The 14,960-nt window shown below is 39.9% G+C and overlaps 1 protein-coding gene across 8 annotated transcripts in view; it reads left to right on the forward strand.

The window, feature by feature from the left end:
• The first annotated feature begins 107 nt into the window (after window positions 1-107).
• RAB23 (RAB23, member RAS oncogene family) overlaps window positions 108-14,960 on the forward strand; it is a 34,698-nt gene continuing 19,845 nt past the window's right edge. For 2 of the 8 annotated variants that reach the window (XM_023222963.2, XM_023222969.2), the window contains exons 1-3: window positions 603-702; window positions 12,150-12,369; window positions 14,858-14,943. In XM_023222963.2, the coding sequence (XP_023078731.1) occupies window positions 12,215-12,369; window positions 14,858-14,943 (241 nt within the window). In that variant the 5' untranslated portion in view covers window positions 603-702; window positions 12,150-12,214. Of the gene's footprint in view, window positions 400-602; window positions 703-3,636; window positions 3,686-12,144; window positions 12,370-14,857; window positions 14,944-14,960 lie in introns of those variants that run through there. The other 6 variants (XM_023222962.1, XM_023222965.1, XM_023222964.1 and 3 more) reach the window with 6 other exon arrangements.

Raw genomic sequence — 14,960 nt, forward strand, 5'->3', positions numbered from 1 at the left:
CCCGGGATCCCTTGGAGGCGACTGGAAAGCTGAGCAGCCGCCCGCCACCCGCCAGAACATGGGCGGGGCAGGGCCGCTGGTCTGCACAGAGCATGCGCAAACGAAGCACGGCGCATGCTCTGCAGCGCGGCGGGCCCACAGATGAGGGGAGTCGAGACTCCCGCGCCCCACCATCCCCATCGGAGCTGCTGCTGAGCCGCTCAATCTGAGCCCTGGCTACCAATAAAGTTCGTTTAAAAATCATAATCATTCTTAAGAGAGCGAAAGAGGGTGCGAACTAGCCGCGCGGCCCCGCAGGGAGAACTGGCGCGTCGGGAGGAGGCAGCGGCGGCAGCGGTTGCGCCGCGACCAGGAGGAGCCGGTGGCGCCGGGCGGCGGGTCCGCGGCGGGCGGGGGACGGTGAGTAGCGGCTCGCGCTGCGGTGCAGCGGCGCTGCACTCACTCGCCCTCTCCAGCGGCTGGGGGTTCGTCCGGCTCCACTGGGGAAGAGTCAGCTTCTCCCCGGGGTCCCGGGTTGTGCCTTACTCTCGGGAGTGGGCAGGGGCCTCCAGGCCCGGCTCCCCCATCCCCCTGTTCGAACAGCCGAGCGCCGGCTCTCCCGCCCTTGAGCACCGATCCCAAGTTCCAGCTAGAGAAGGTGGGCGGCAGCGCCAGCCCGGCGCCCCCTCCCAGCTCCCAGCGGTTGGTACCTGGAATTGCCAGGTGGGCGGGAAAGAGGGATGGAGCGAGGGCGGCGCTGCGTCCCCAGTCTGGCCGAGAGTTCGGCTTTTTGTCTGCCCCAAGTCCTGAATGGGGAAGGGGCGACCCAGGCTGGGCCAGACACCGTTGAGGGCGTGAAGTGCTCAGGTTAGGTTTGACGGCGAAGAGGGTCCTCAGCTCCATCAAGGCATGTAGACTCCTCTTCTCCCTGCAGTGCGACCCCTCTTTACCCGCGACCCCACCCTTCCCTAGTTTCTTGCTCATAGAGTGCTGGAATATAAATGAGCCAAACTGTGCTATTCCATTGACACTGGTTGCTACAGACTTAACTTTACTCGGAGATCCGAGGAGCCAAGGAGCCATCGGCAGTTCCCTGGAGTAAGAACATGAGAACGTGAGAGTAAGAACTTCCTTATCAGGAGCCAGTGAAGTGGCAGTAGGGTCTGAAAAGGGCTGTTAACTTCTCTGGGTTTATATATATCTCCTAACATCTAGGTAATTTCATTGACCCTAAGAAGTTTTTCAGTATTTTTACAAATATAACTGTACTTCTACTTAAATGCCGTTGTGAGAAAACAACCTTTTGATTGGTGAGTTAACTCACCCTTTGCTTTTCTAATTTATTAGACTGCATTAGCAAAATGTTTTGGGGAAAGGGTGTTTATATAAAATATTATTGTCAAGGTCTTTAATTGTACTCAGAATTATGCTTATTTCTAGGAACGTAATTGTTTTGATCTAGTGCTTTAAGTCTATAGAGTAGTTTCTAAAAAGCAAGAGTCCGACTGCCTGTTAACATTTAATTTGGCTTTTTTCTTTAAATTTATTTTAAGGAAATTAATGTATTATTTTTAAAAGTATATGGTAAAATTGATCTTTTTTTCAGTATACAGTTCTGCAAATTTTAGACTCATGTAACCACCACTACAATAAGGATGTAGAACAAATCTATCACTCCCCGCCCTCACAGAAAACAAACCTAATGTGATCCCTTTATATCATACTCCTTACCCCTGGCAATTATTAATATTTTCTAGAAATGAAATCATAACAGTTGGTAATCTTTGGATATTAGCTTTTTTTCACTCATCAAAATGTCTTTAAGATTTTTCCAAGTTGTTTCATGTATGGATAATTTCTTTTCTTATTGCCGAGTACTGTTTTATTATGTGGAAATGCCACAGTTTGTTTCTACGTCTGCCCATTGAAGGACATTGAGGTTGTTTTCAGTTTTCTGTGATTATGAATCGATCTGCTATAAATACCATGTAAAAGTTTTTTGTATGGACATGTTTTCATTTCTCTAGGGTATTGCTACAAGTGGATTGCACTTGTAGCAATGGTAAATGTATGTTTAACTTTCAAAAAACTGTTAAACTCTTTTCTGGAGTGTCTGTGTCATTTTGCATTCCCACAAGCAACATGTGAGAGTTCTAGTTGCTCCACATACTCCCAGCATTTGGTAGTGTCAGTTTTTCAAGACTTAGCCATTTTAATAGGTGTGTAGTGGTATCTCATTGTGGTTTTAATGTGCCTTTAACTAATGGCTAAAGATATTGTACATGTTTTCATGTGTTCATTTGCCACATGGAGTCGTTGGTGAGGTATCTGGCCAAGTCACTTGCCCATTTTTAAATTGGTCTGTTTTCTTATGTTGAATTTTGAGGGTTCTTTATATGTTTTGGATACAAATTATATGTCAGTTACATGCTTTTCAGGTATTTTCTTCCAGTCTGTCTTGTCTTTTCATTCTAACAGTGTCTTTCAGACAGCAGTGTTTTTAATTTTGGTGAAGTCCAGTATCAATTTTCCCTTTTATGGATCTTCTGGTGTCATGTCTAAGAACTCTGCCTAACAGGTCAAGATTTTCACCTTCTAAACATTGTTTTATAAAAGTATTCCATTTAGATCTGTGATCCATTTGAGTTAATTGTATAAGGTGTGAAGGTTTACTTTTTTGCTTATGGACGTCTAGTTGTTCCATCAGCATTTGTTGAAAAGACTCTCTTCTCTCCATTGAATTGCTTTTGCACCTTTGTTAAAAATCAATTGGCTTTATTTGTGAGGGTCTGTTTTGGGCCTGTTTTGTTCCACTGATTTACTTAACTTTCCCTTGGCCAGTATCACACTTTATTAATTTAGCATTGTAATGTCTTAAAACCAGGTAGTATAATTTCCTCCAGTTTCATTCTTTTTCAAAATTGTTTTAGCTATTCTGATTCTTTTACCTTTGTGTATAAAGTTTAGAATCAACTTGTGGATACAGAAAAATTTGCTGGTGCTTTGATTTAAATTGTATTACACTCACAGATCAATTTAGGGAGAATTGCTATGTTTACTTTGTTGAGTCTCCCAATCCATGAACATGATATGTCTTTCCATTTGTTTAGGTCTTTGATTTGTTTAGTGTTTTGTAGTTTTCAGCGTACAGATTGTGTACATGTTTTGTTACATTTATACCTAAGTATTTAAAGTTTTTTGAGCTATTGTAAATCTCATTCTAAAAAATACTGGTTTCAAATTGTACATTGTATGTGGAAGTACAATTGAATTTTGTGTGTTGTACATATGTCCTCTGACTTTGCTAAACTCATTAGTTCAGGGTTTGGTTTTTAAATTTTTGATAGATTCCATGGATTTTTCTACAGAGATAATCATGTCACTTGTGAATAGAGAAAGTTTTATTTATTTTTTCTTAATCTGTGTTTTATTTATTTTTGTTTCCTATTACTATGACTAGAACTTCATGTATGATGAATAGGAGTAGTGAGAATAGATATCCTTACCTTGTTCCCAATCTGAGGAAAACAGTCTGTCTTCCAGAATTGTTTTATGTTGTAGATGCTTTTTTTTTTTTTTTTGAGACAGAATCTCACTCTATCATCCAAGCTGGAGTGCAGTGGCACGATCTCAGCTCACAGCAACCTCTGCCTCCCTGGTTCAAGCAATTCTTGTGCCTCTGTCTCCTGAGTAGCAGGGATTACAGGTGAGTGACCCCACACCCAGTTAATTTTTCGTATTTTTAGTTGAGACGGAGTTTCACCATGTTGTCCAGGCTGGTCTCGAACTCCTGAGCTCAGTCTGCCGCTGCGGGCTCCCAAAGTGCTAGGATTACAGACGTGAGCCACTGTGCTTGGCCTATAGGTGCCTTTTACCAGGTCGAAGAAGTCCCATTCTATTTCTAGTTTGCTCTGAGTTTTCTCACAAATGTTGCATTTTGTCAAGTATTTCTTCTGCATCAATTGATATTGTGTTGTGTTTATATGGTGGATTACATTGATTGCTTTTTGAGTACTTAACTAGCCTTGCATTCCCAGAATAAAGTCTACTTGGTTGCAATGTATTATTGTTTTTAAATATTGCTGAATTCAGTTGATTAATACTTTGTTGAAGATTTTTGCATCTTTGTTCAGAAGAGTTTGTCTAATTTTCTTTTTTGTAGTGTCTTTTTGTGGTATCAAGATAATGCTGGCTTCATAAAAAGAGTTGGCAAGTGTTTCCTCGTCTCTATTCTGGAGGAGATTGTGTACATTGGTGTTAATTTTTTAAATGTTTAGTAGAATTCTTCAGTGAAACTGCCTGATCCTGTAGATTTCTTTCCGAGTTTTTACATTACAGATTCAATTTCCTTCATAGTTATAGGGGTATTCAAATAGACCTATATTATATTGGGTGAATTATGGTCGTTTATGCTTTTGAAGAATTTGGTTCATTTTGTCTGGGTTGTCACATTTATGTGTGTAGGGTTGTTACGTTATCCTCTGTTGAGTCTGCAGAGTCTATGTTGCTATCCCCTATTTTATTCCCGGTATTGGGTATTTGTGTCCTCTCTCTTTTTTGTGTTAGTCTCACTAAAGTATTGTTAAATTTATTGATCTTCTCAAAAAGCCAGCTTTTTGTTGCATCAGTTTTTCTGTTTACAATTTCATTGATTTCTGTTCTTCTTTTTTAGTATCTTCCTTTTTTTGCTTGCTTTGGGTTTATTTTGCTCTTCTAGTTCTTAAGGTGAGTGCTTAGATTATTGAGTTGAAACCTTTTTCCTTTTCTAAGGTAAGCATTTAGTGCTCCAAAGTTTCGTGTCTCAGGCTGGGCACAGCGGCTCACATGTGTAGTCCCAGTACTTTGGGAGGCTGAGGTGGTCAGATCACTTGAGCCAGGAGTTAGAAACCAGCCTGGCCAACATGGTGAAATCCTGTCTCTACTAAAAATACAAAAATTAGCCCAGCATGGTGATGCATGTGTGTAGTCCCAGCTACTCGGGAGGCTGAGGCAGGGTTGCTTGAACCTGAGAGGGGGAGTTTGCGGTGAGCCAAGATCGGGCCACTGCACTCCAGCCTGGACTGATGAGTGAGATTCTGTCTCAAAAATAGTAATAATAAAATAAAATATATTTTCCCATTTCAGCACTACTTTAGCTGTGCCCCACTAAGTTTCACATGTATTTTCACTTTCATTTAATTAAATTTTTTTTTTTTTTTTTTTACTTTCCCTGTGACTACTACTTTGAATGTTGGATTGTTTTACAAGTGTGTGCTTTTAGTTTCTGTCTGGAGATTTCCCTGTTTTATCTTTCTGTTATTGATTTCTAGTTTGATTCCATTGTGATCAGTGAACACATTCTGTATGGTTTCCATTATTTTAAGTGTGTTTGAGACAGGAGGTTGATAGATCTGGTTCCACAAGATACAGGTCTTAAAAGATCCCCACTGACAAAACAGGATGCAGTAAAGAAGCTGACCAAAACCAAGATGGTCATGCAAGTGACCACTGGTTGTCCTCACTGCTCATTATATGCTAATCATAATACATTAGCATAGTAAAGGTTACTGCCATCAGCACCATGACAATTTATAAATGCCATGGCAACGTCTGAAAGTTACATTATATTGTCTGAAACGGGGAGGAACCCTCAGTTCTGGGAATTCCCCATCCCTTTCCCAGAAAACTCAAGAATAATCCACCCCTTGTATAGCATGTAATAAAAAAAAAAACCATAAAAATAACTAACCACCAGCCCTCAAGGCCGCTCTGTCTATGGAGTAGCCACTCTTTTATTCCTGTACTCTCTTAATAAACTTGCTTTCACTTCACTCTGTCGGCTCACTCTTGAATTCCTTCTGCACAAAGCCAAAAACCCACGTGGCCTCCTGGGCTGAACTCCAGTTTTGGGGTTTGCTCTGTGACATGTTGATGTTTGTTTTATGGCCAATCTGGGTACTTGAAAGGAAGTATATTGTGCTGCTGTATAGACAGTTCTATAAATATCAATTAGATTCTGACTTTATTGTGTTTTTAGAATCTCATTTTGATTTATCTGTGTGTTTTTGAGTGTACCTGTTTGTATTATTGTTTTAGTGGTTGTTCTTGGTATTACATTACATACAGTCATGCATTGCTTAACAATGGGGATGCACATTATGGTTTTGTCATTGTGTGAACATACTAAAATGTATTTACACAAACCTAGATGGTATAGCCTACTACACATCTAGGCTGTATGCTATAGCTTATTGCTCCTAAGCCACAAACCTGTACACTGTTACTGTATTGAATACTGTAGGTACTTGTAACACATTGGTAAATATTTGTGTATCTAAACATATTTAAACATAGAAAAGGCATAGTAAACATATGGCATTGTAATTTTAAGGGTCCACTGTTGTATAAACAATCCATCATTGACCGAAATGTTGTTATGTGGTGCATGACTGTATATGTGATTTATCACCATAATTTATCATTGTAGTCAATATTTTACAAATTCAAGTGAAGTGTAGAATGCTTACCTCCCTTTATAGTCCTTTATCCATCCCCATTTATAATTAATTGTCTTAAATATTTTCCCTACATGTATTGAACACCACATTGGACAGTTTTATAATTTTTTTTCAACTATCAAACATGGTTTAGAACACTCAAGAAGAGAAGGGAAGTCTATTGGATTTAACAATATTTTTGCTCTTACCATGTTCTTTCTTTTGTTCTGATATTCCAGGTTCTTTGTTTAAAAAATTATTTCCTTTCCACTTGAGAACTTCCTTTAGTTGTTCTTTTGCATTGGTCTGCTGTCAACAAATGCTCTCAGTTTTCCCTCATCAGAGATTACCTTGATTTCCTTTCATTCCTAGAGGATATTTTAGTTGGATATATAATTTTGAGTTGACAGTTCTTTTCTTTCAACACTCAAAAAATGATGTGCCACTTCCTTCTGGCCTCCATGGTTTCTGAGGAGAAATTCACTGTCATTCAAATGACTTTTCCCCATCCTTTTTCTCTGGCTGCTTTCAAAATGTTTTGTCTTTAGTTTTTAGAAGTCTGACTTTGATTTGTTTAGGTCTAGATTTTGACTGGTTTATCCTGTTTGGGATCTACTCAGCTTCTTGAATCTGTAGCTTTGTCTTTTTCTGTATTTGGGAAATTTTCAGTCATTATTTCTTCAAGTCGTTTTTTAGCCCTATCTTCTTCCTCCTCTCCTCCTGGAACTCCAATGACAGAAATATGCAGTTTTTTTGTGGTTTAGTTCCACAGGTCCTGAAGGCTTTTTCCTTTATTTCAGTCTTTGTTTGCTTGGCTCAGATTGTATTTTCAAGTTCACTAATTCTTTCCTCTGTCCTCTCTATTCTGCCGTTGAACCTATCATTGAGTTTTTAAAATTATGGTTATTATAATTTTCAGTTCTACTTTCCATTTGGTACTTCTTTATATCTTCTGTTTATTTTTGAGACTCTTTATGTTTTACATTTGTTCAAATATATCCATAATTGCTCATTGACTGCCAGTTAACTTTTTATGTTTAAAATCCTTATAACATAAATCTAATGTCTGTCATCTCATTGCTAGTGTCTATTGATTGTCTTTTGCATTTGAGTTGAGATTTTCCTGGTTCTTGGTGTGTTGAGTGATTTTCGATGAAACCAGGACATTGGGAGTGTTATGTTGTAATTCTCTGGTCTCATTACACACTCTTTTAGCTTGATTCTCTTCCTTTGCTGTGTTCCAAAAACAGGAAGGGTGGGGCAGTACCTCTTTACTACCAGGTGAGGATAAAACTCCAGGTTTCCTGCTTGTCTTCCATTGAAACATAGTGGGCTGGGTGTCGTGGCTTGTGCCTGTAATCCCAGCACTTTGGGAAGCCAAGGCAGGCAGATCGCTTGAGCCCAGGAGTTTGAGATCAGCCTGGCCAAAATGGCAAAACCCTGTCTCTACAAAAAATGCAAAAGCTAGCCAGGCGTGGTGGTGTGCGCCCGTAGTCCCAGCTGAAATGGTAGGATTGCTTGAGCCCAGGAAGTTGAGGCTGCAGTGAGCTGTGTTCACCCCACTGCACTCCAGCCTGGAGTGTAGAATGAGACACTGTCTAAAAAAAATAGAGAGAGAAAGAAACTGAGAGTGGGAAGAGCCCCTCTTACTACTGGTCATGATGACTCTCTGCTGGGGCCACTGATACCACCCTGGCTGGGAAGAGGCTGACCCACTGACACTGCGGGGAGTCAGCAGATGGCCTTATTACCTGTGAGAGATCGTGGAAGTCCTGACTTTCTAATAGGCTTCATCTGACACCACCCCAGCAAAAAAGTGGAGGTAAAAATGGGTAGGGATGACTGAATTGGTGGATGGGTGGAAGTTCATCCTCCCACATGGTCTCCAGGGATGCCTTGGTGGTGGTTGGGCAGGGGTTGGAGGAGCCTTCATTTCTCCCCAGTGAGGATGAAAGTCCTCCCCAGTCCTTCCCGGTTGGTCTTCTCTGACACCACCCCATAGAGGGGGCTGGGGTGCATCAATATAGCCCTCACAAGGGTAGAGGTGTTTTCTATGTTTCTTTCTCTCTTTCTTTCTCTTTCTTTCTTTCTTTCTTTTCTTTCTTTCTTTCCTTCCTTCCTTCCTTCCTTCCTTCCGTCTTTCTTTCTTTCTTCTTTCTTCTTTCTTTTTTTTTTTTTTGACGGAGTCTCACTCTGTTGCCCAGGCTGGACTGCAGTGGCACGATCTCTGCTCACTGCAAGCTCCGCCTTGCTAGGCTTTCCCTTTCCTGGTCCTTTGACTCAAGAGAGTAGCTTTTATGTTTCTTTTTGTCATTGGTGGTAACATTTCCTGGTTACTAGCTTCTCTATAATCCAGTCTGGGATATATGAGGTAAAAAGAACTCAAGGAAAACTCATTACCATGTTGTTCTTTGTGCCTTGTGGTACCTTTTCACTTTTCGATGTCTAATGTTTGTTTATATATAATATTCACAAATTTTAGTTACATTTAGAGGAAGGAATAGGGAAAAACGTCTATCATTTCAGAAGCAAAAGTGTCTGAAGTATGTATCTTTAAAAGGATAAAATGTGATAAGAGTTTTGTTGTTGCCTTTTTATGAACGTAACAGTCTTCTTGGGTGAAGAATTATTTAGGTAGAGAAAGGAAGTTGCCTTCTAGGAACTGAACCAGTGTGAGATACAGCTGGATGAACAAGGGTCAGCTCCTGGTCAGAATTTTATATTTGACCCTGTGTCCTAAAGACTGCATCTTGTGTAGGGTAATAGGATGGTGATACTTGATGTCCAGATTGTACCCTAGACCAGGGGTCCCCAACCCCCAGGCCGTGGACTGGTACCATTCTGTGGCCTGTTAGGAACTGGGCCACACAGCAGGAGGTGAGTGGCTGCAAGCATTACCACCTGAGCTCCGCCTCATCACATCAGCAGCAGCATTAGATTCTCACAGGAGCCCAGACTCTGTTGAGAACTACACATGTGAGGGATCTGGGTTGCAGCACTCCTTATATCCTTATGAGAATCTAACTAATGCCTGATGATTTGAGGTAGAACAGTTTTATCCCCAAACCATTCCTCCACCATGCCCCCCACCAACCTCCCATCTGTGGAAGTTGTCTTCCACCAAAACGAAAGTCCCTAGTACCAAAATGTTTGGGAACCACTGCCCTAGACCATCTGATTGTATACACAGAGGATAAGATGCAGGTATCAGGCATCAGGATTTTTTTTTTTTTTTTTTTTTAAGACAGGGTCTTGCTCTGTCACCCAAGCTGAAGTGTAGTGGTACAGTCATAGCTCACTGCAGCCTTGAACTTCTGGGCTCAAACAATCCTCCCGCCTTAGCTTCCCGAGTCGCTGGGACTACAGGCTCACGCCACCATGCCCGGCCAATTTTTTTTTTTTTTTTTTGATAGAGACAGGGTCTCACATGGTGCCCAGGCTGGTCTTGAACTCCTGGCCTCGAGCAATCCTCCTGCCTCAGCCTCCCAAAGCACTGGGATTGCAGGTGTGAGTCACTGCCCCCAGCCAAGTATTTTTTAAAAGTTATCTAGATGATTCAAATGTATAGGCAAAATTGAGAATCACTAGCGTAGGGTATTGGCTCTGACATTTATCTGAATGTAAAATCACTTGGGATGTATATCCATTTGGGTTCTCCAGGAAGCAAATATCAAGATGGAATTAGAAGTGCAAGAGATTTATTGGAGGAAATGCCTGAGAAGGATAAAGAGGCTGCAATGCTAGTTTTTTATATTTGTGAAAGGATGAAGAAAGATGGGGTGGAAAGAGCCCCAGACTGCAGTGCATTTCTGAAAAAATCTCAGCTAGTCTGATGGGAGCCCCAGACCAAAGAGGATCCACGTTGTGCAGAATTGGCCCAACTCAAGTGGCCCTGCCTGTTTAATCCTTCCCTGGGGAGAATGTGGCCTCAACGGGAGTGGACAGTGCAGTGGATCCTGAAGGTGAGGTAGCAGAGACTGCCAGCTAGCAGCTCGTGAAGGGAGAGCTGAGCAGCACCTTTTGTGCTTGTTCTATAAACCAGATTCCAAGGCCTTCTGTGAAATTTCTGATAAATGATGTCTGAGGTGGAGACCCAGGACCATACTTTAACAAGACTTTTAGGTGATTCTTATGATCACTCAGGTTTGTAAAGTACCGGAGACAACTGCTGAGACTATTAGGGACAAAAGAAAGGAATGTTCTTCACATTTTTGGACTCTCTTGGTGTAGTGGTTGTATAGAAGGATTTTCAGTTAAAGTAGTTGAAATATAATAGCTAAATGGGCAGTAGCCTAACAGTAATTTTAAGAAGAAACATGAAGAAATTGAATTTCTGTTCTTTTCATTCCTAAAATGCAAATAGTGCCCATTCTATTGCTTTCATTGTATGTGTAACTATAAAGGTTTGAAACTAAAGCAGGAATGTGTGGTGTAAGATATTTATTTGTACAGGATTCATTGTAAGCCAAACACTACTAAATCGTTATAACTGAGAGCCCAATGCTGACACATGGTCATACACTATTATATGAAACCTTCTTTGGGGTGCTTTTTTAGGGACATTGATTATTACCTGTGAGGTTGAAAAGCGATTTCCACAGATTTTGAATTTGTTGCCTATTTGGTGATACACTATGGAGAATTTACAATGTTTTTTAAAATTTTATTTTAATTTTTTTTAGAGATAGCATCTTGTTCTATCACCCAGGCTGGAGTACAGTGGCATGACCATAGCTCACTGCAGCTTCAAATCACTGGGCTCAAGGGATCCTCCCACCTCAGCCTCCCGTGTAGCTGCGACTACAGGCATGCACCACTGTACTCGGCTAATTTATTTTATTTTATTTTTTTTAGTGGCGACTGGGTCTCCATATGTTGCCCAGGCTAGTCTCAAACTCCTGGCTTCAAGCGATCCTCTTGCCTCAGCCTCTGAAAATGCTGGGATTATAGGCATGAGCCACCTCACCTGCCCTGTTTGCATGTACATAATGAGATGTCTTGGGGACAGGACCCAAGTCTTAACAGGAAATTAATTTATGTTTCACATATGCCTTATACACATAGCCTCAAAGTAATTTTATACAGTACTTTCAGTATTTTTGTGCATGAAATAAAGTTTTGACTCTCTTTTTACTGTGACCTATCACATGACAGATACGGAATTTTTCCCTTATGGCATCATGTCAGTGCTTAAAAAGTTTCAGATTTTGCCACATTTCAGACTTCAGATTTTTGGATCAGGAATGCTCAACTAGATTTTGAATTCGTAACTCTCACTGTGCTAAGTGCTCTATGTGTATCATTGATCAACAACCGTATGAGATGGATATTATTGCCAGGAAACAGAAGGCTGAAGAAGTTAAGCAACGTGTTCACTAAGAGCACAGAACTAGCAAGTGGTGCCTTTAAATAATCAGGCATCAAGTCTAATGACCCTAATCATCGTCTCTGTGAAAGGAGATCTAGGTATTTATTGATATATGAATGTCATGCATTGTGCTATTGATGAGGATTCCTTCAAAAATGAATTGTGTTATTGCTGTACCTTTCAAAGAATTTATATTATTTAAAAAGAGTGGGAGGGGCCTCAGGTATGAAAACACATCCTTGCAATGCAATGTGATGATTTCTTGATAAAACGATTAGTTTATTTTATACATTTTTATGAAAAAATAATTTCATTTTAAAGCACAGATTTGAGAGAGAAGATCTGATCTCCTGGAATTAGAGTTGGTACAGAAACCATTTCAGCTCCAAAAATGTTGGAGGAAGATATGGAAGTCGCCATAAAGATGGTGGTTGTAGGGAATGGAGCAGTTGGAAAATCAAGTATGATTCAGCGATATTGCAAAGGCATTTTTACAAAAGACTACAAGAAAACCATTGGAGTTGATTTTTTGGAGCGACAAATTCAGTAAGTACTTGGCTGTTTTATTCCTTTGGCTTTGATTTGTGAACTGTATCCAAGACTTACTGGAATAATAGTTAACTACTTGCAGTGGATTTCGAGATGTGGCCACTAGTGGCAGTGCTCATGCGACCGTGATGGTGGTTTCATCATGTAACTTTACCCTTTTTTTTTCTTTCATCTCTTCCCTTCCTCTTTCACTTTTTTCTTTTTCTACTCTCCTTCCCACTTTTTTTTCTGTCTCATATCTGTTTCATATTTATTGGTGACACCTTGGGCATGTCTTAAACACAAACTGATACTGACTCCAGTGAGATTTTCAACTGCTGTTTTCTTTGGAATGAAAGTTGTATTATGGGCTCCTTGTTATTAGAATGTCTGTTCTCTTTTTGAAACTAGGCAAGACTATGGAAGTTAGAGAATTAATAGTTTGCTTTACTCTAAAGAAATAAGACAAAACAGATTTGGGAGTGCAAAATTTGCCTATGAAAAGGAAATCCTACTTTAGGAAATTCATTTGGATTCTAAAACACATCAGAGTAATATTTTTTGTCATTAGTCCTGAGAACGTCTAAGGATATTTTAAATTGTAGCAGACAAACTAAAATGTATTACCCAAATAAGAAATACTACAAACCTGGTTACTGGCCCAACTTTAACATCAAAGATAATTTTATCATTTTAAAGATTAATTTCTAGTCTGCATTCTTTTTAAAATTACTCTCTTTTTAAAAATATTTCCATATTTGCTTCCTCCCTCAGAATATATTTTAAGAGCAAGCATTTTAAGTCTTGATGATGTTTGCTTTTTGTACTTACTACCTGAAACCAAATAAATATTTAAGTATGCAGTCAATCCTTATTATTTATAAGTTCTGCATATGCAAATTCACCCACTTTGTTTTATTTATAATAAAATATTTATTTGTAACTCCAGAATCAGTATTTATGTGCATTTGTGGTCATTTGTGGACATACATAGAGCAGCAAACAAATTTAAGTTGCCCAGCATGCATTTCCCAGCTGAGGTCATCAAACAAGTCTCTTTCTTGTTTCAGCCCCTCATACAGTAAACACGTGTCCTTTTTGTGTTCTGTTTAATGCCCTTTTTTTTACGTTTTGTGCTTTTTCTTGGTGATTTTGCTGTTTAAGAATGCTCCTAAGTGTAGTGCTGCAGTGCTGTCTAGCATTCCTAAATATAGGAAGGCTATGATGTGTGTTACAGAAAAAATAAATATGTTTGATAAGCTTTGTTCAGACACGAGTTACAGTGCTGTTGGTCGTGAATTCAGTGTTAATGAATTAACAATATATATCAGTAAGGTGTCTTTAAACAGAAACACATAAAGCAAGGTTACGTATTGATCAGTTGATGAAAATGTAACCAGGGGTTCTCAAGAACCTAACCCTGTATTTCCCTTAGGAGCAGTGGTTCAGTATTTGCCAATTCAGTGTTCACATTGGCATTATAGAACATAACTACTGTGAATAATGAGAACTGACTATATGACAAAATAGAGTAAATTTTAAGTTCAAGGGCAACCAGGGAGCCAGGGAGGTAAATTCCTTTTGTTTTTTTGAGACAGAGTCTTACTCTGTCTCCCAGGCTGGACTGCAGTCATGCTCCACCTCCCAGGCTCAAGCGATTCTCCCATCTCAGCTTCCTGAGTAGCTCGACTACAGGCACGTGCCACCACACACAGCTAATTTTTGTATTTTTGGTAGAGACAGGGTTTCACCATGTTGGCCAGGCTGGTACTGAACTCCTGGCCTCAAGTGATCCGCCCACTTTGGCCTCATAAATTGCTGGGATTACTGGCGGTAAATTGCTTTTTTGCATTCTTATTCTCATTTTATCACGAAAGCACCAGAACCCATTGGAAAGATGTAGGAAAAGGAGAGCAAGCAGTGACCTAAGGGAATTCCTCTTGCCAAGACGTTAATCTTAGACCACCACTACCTGTGACTGTGTCAAAGAAAAAAACATGGCAGATAAATCCAAATCACGTGGGAAGCTATAGCTTTAGGGGAATGTTTTTCACTCTTTCACTGTAGGTAATGATATCAACATCTGAGAGTACTCAGGTTTTCAGGGTGAAACTGACAGTATCCATGTGGTCCCTGACTCAAGATGGTTTGACTCAGAGTTTTTCAACTTTAGCATGGGTTTTTTGAGACATAGCCCCATCATAAGTTGAGGAGCATAAGGATTTATAATAGTTCAGCTTATGAGTTTTTTGAATTTACAGTGGTGTAATGGGGTGTTAAATGCATTTTTGACTTAAGGATATTTTTGACTACAATATTTTCAGCTTACAATGGGCTTACCAGGATATAACCCCCAATGGGGTTTATTGGGACAGCCCATCATAAGTCAAGGAGCATTTGTAGTTTTAATCTCTTCGGATTTGAAAATGAAAAATATACACAAAGCTATATTACCAAAAATATTTTCCTTTACATATAGATGAAATAAATTCATCTCTTGTTTTAGAGTTAATGATGAAGATGTCAGACTAATGTTATGGGACACTGCAGGTCAAGAGGAATTTGATGCAATTACAAAGGCCTACTATCGAGGTAAAACACAGGATTGA

This window comes from Piliocolobus tephrosceles, chromosome 5, assembly GCF_002776525.5.
Source record: "Piliocolobus tephrosceles isolate RC106 chromosome 5, ASM277652v3, whole genome shotgun sequence".
NCBI classification, from domain to species: Eukaryota; Metazoa; Chordata; class Mammalia; order Primates; family Cercopithecidae; genus Piliocolobus; species Piliocolobus tephrosceles.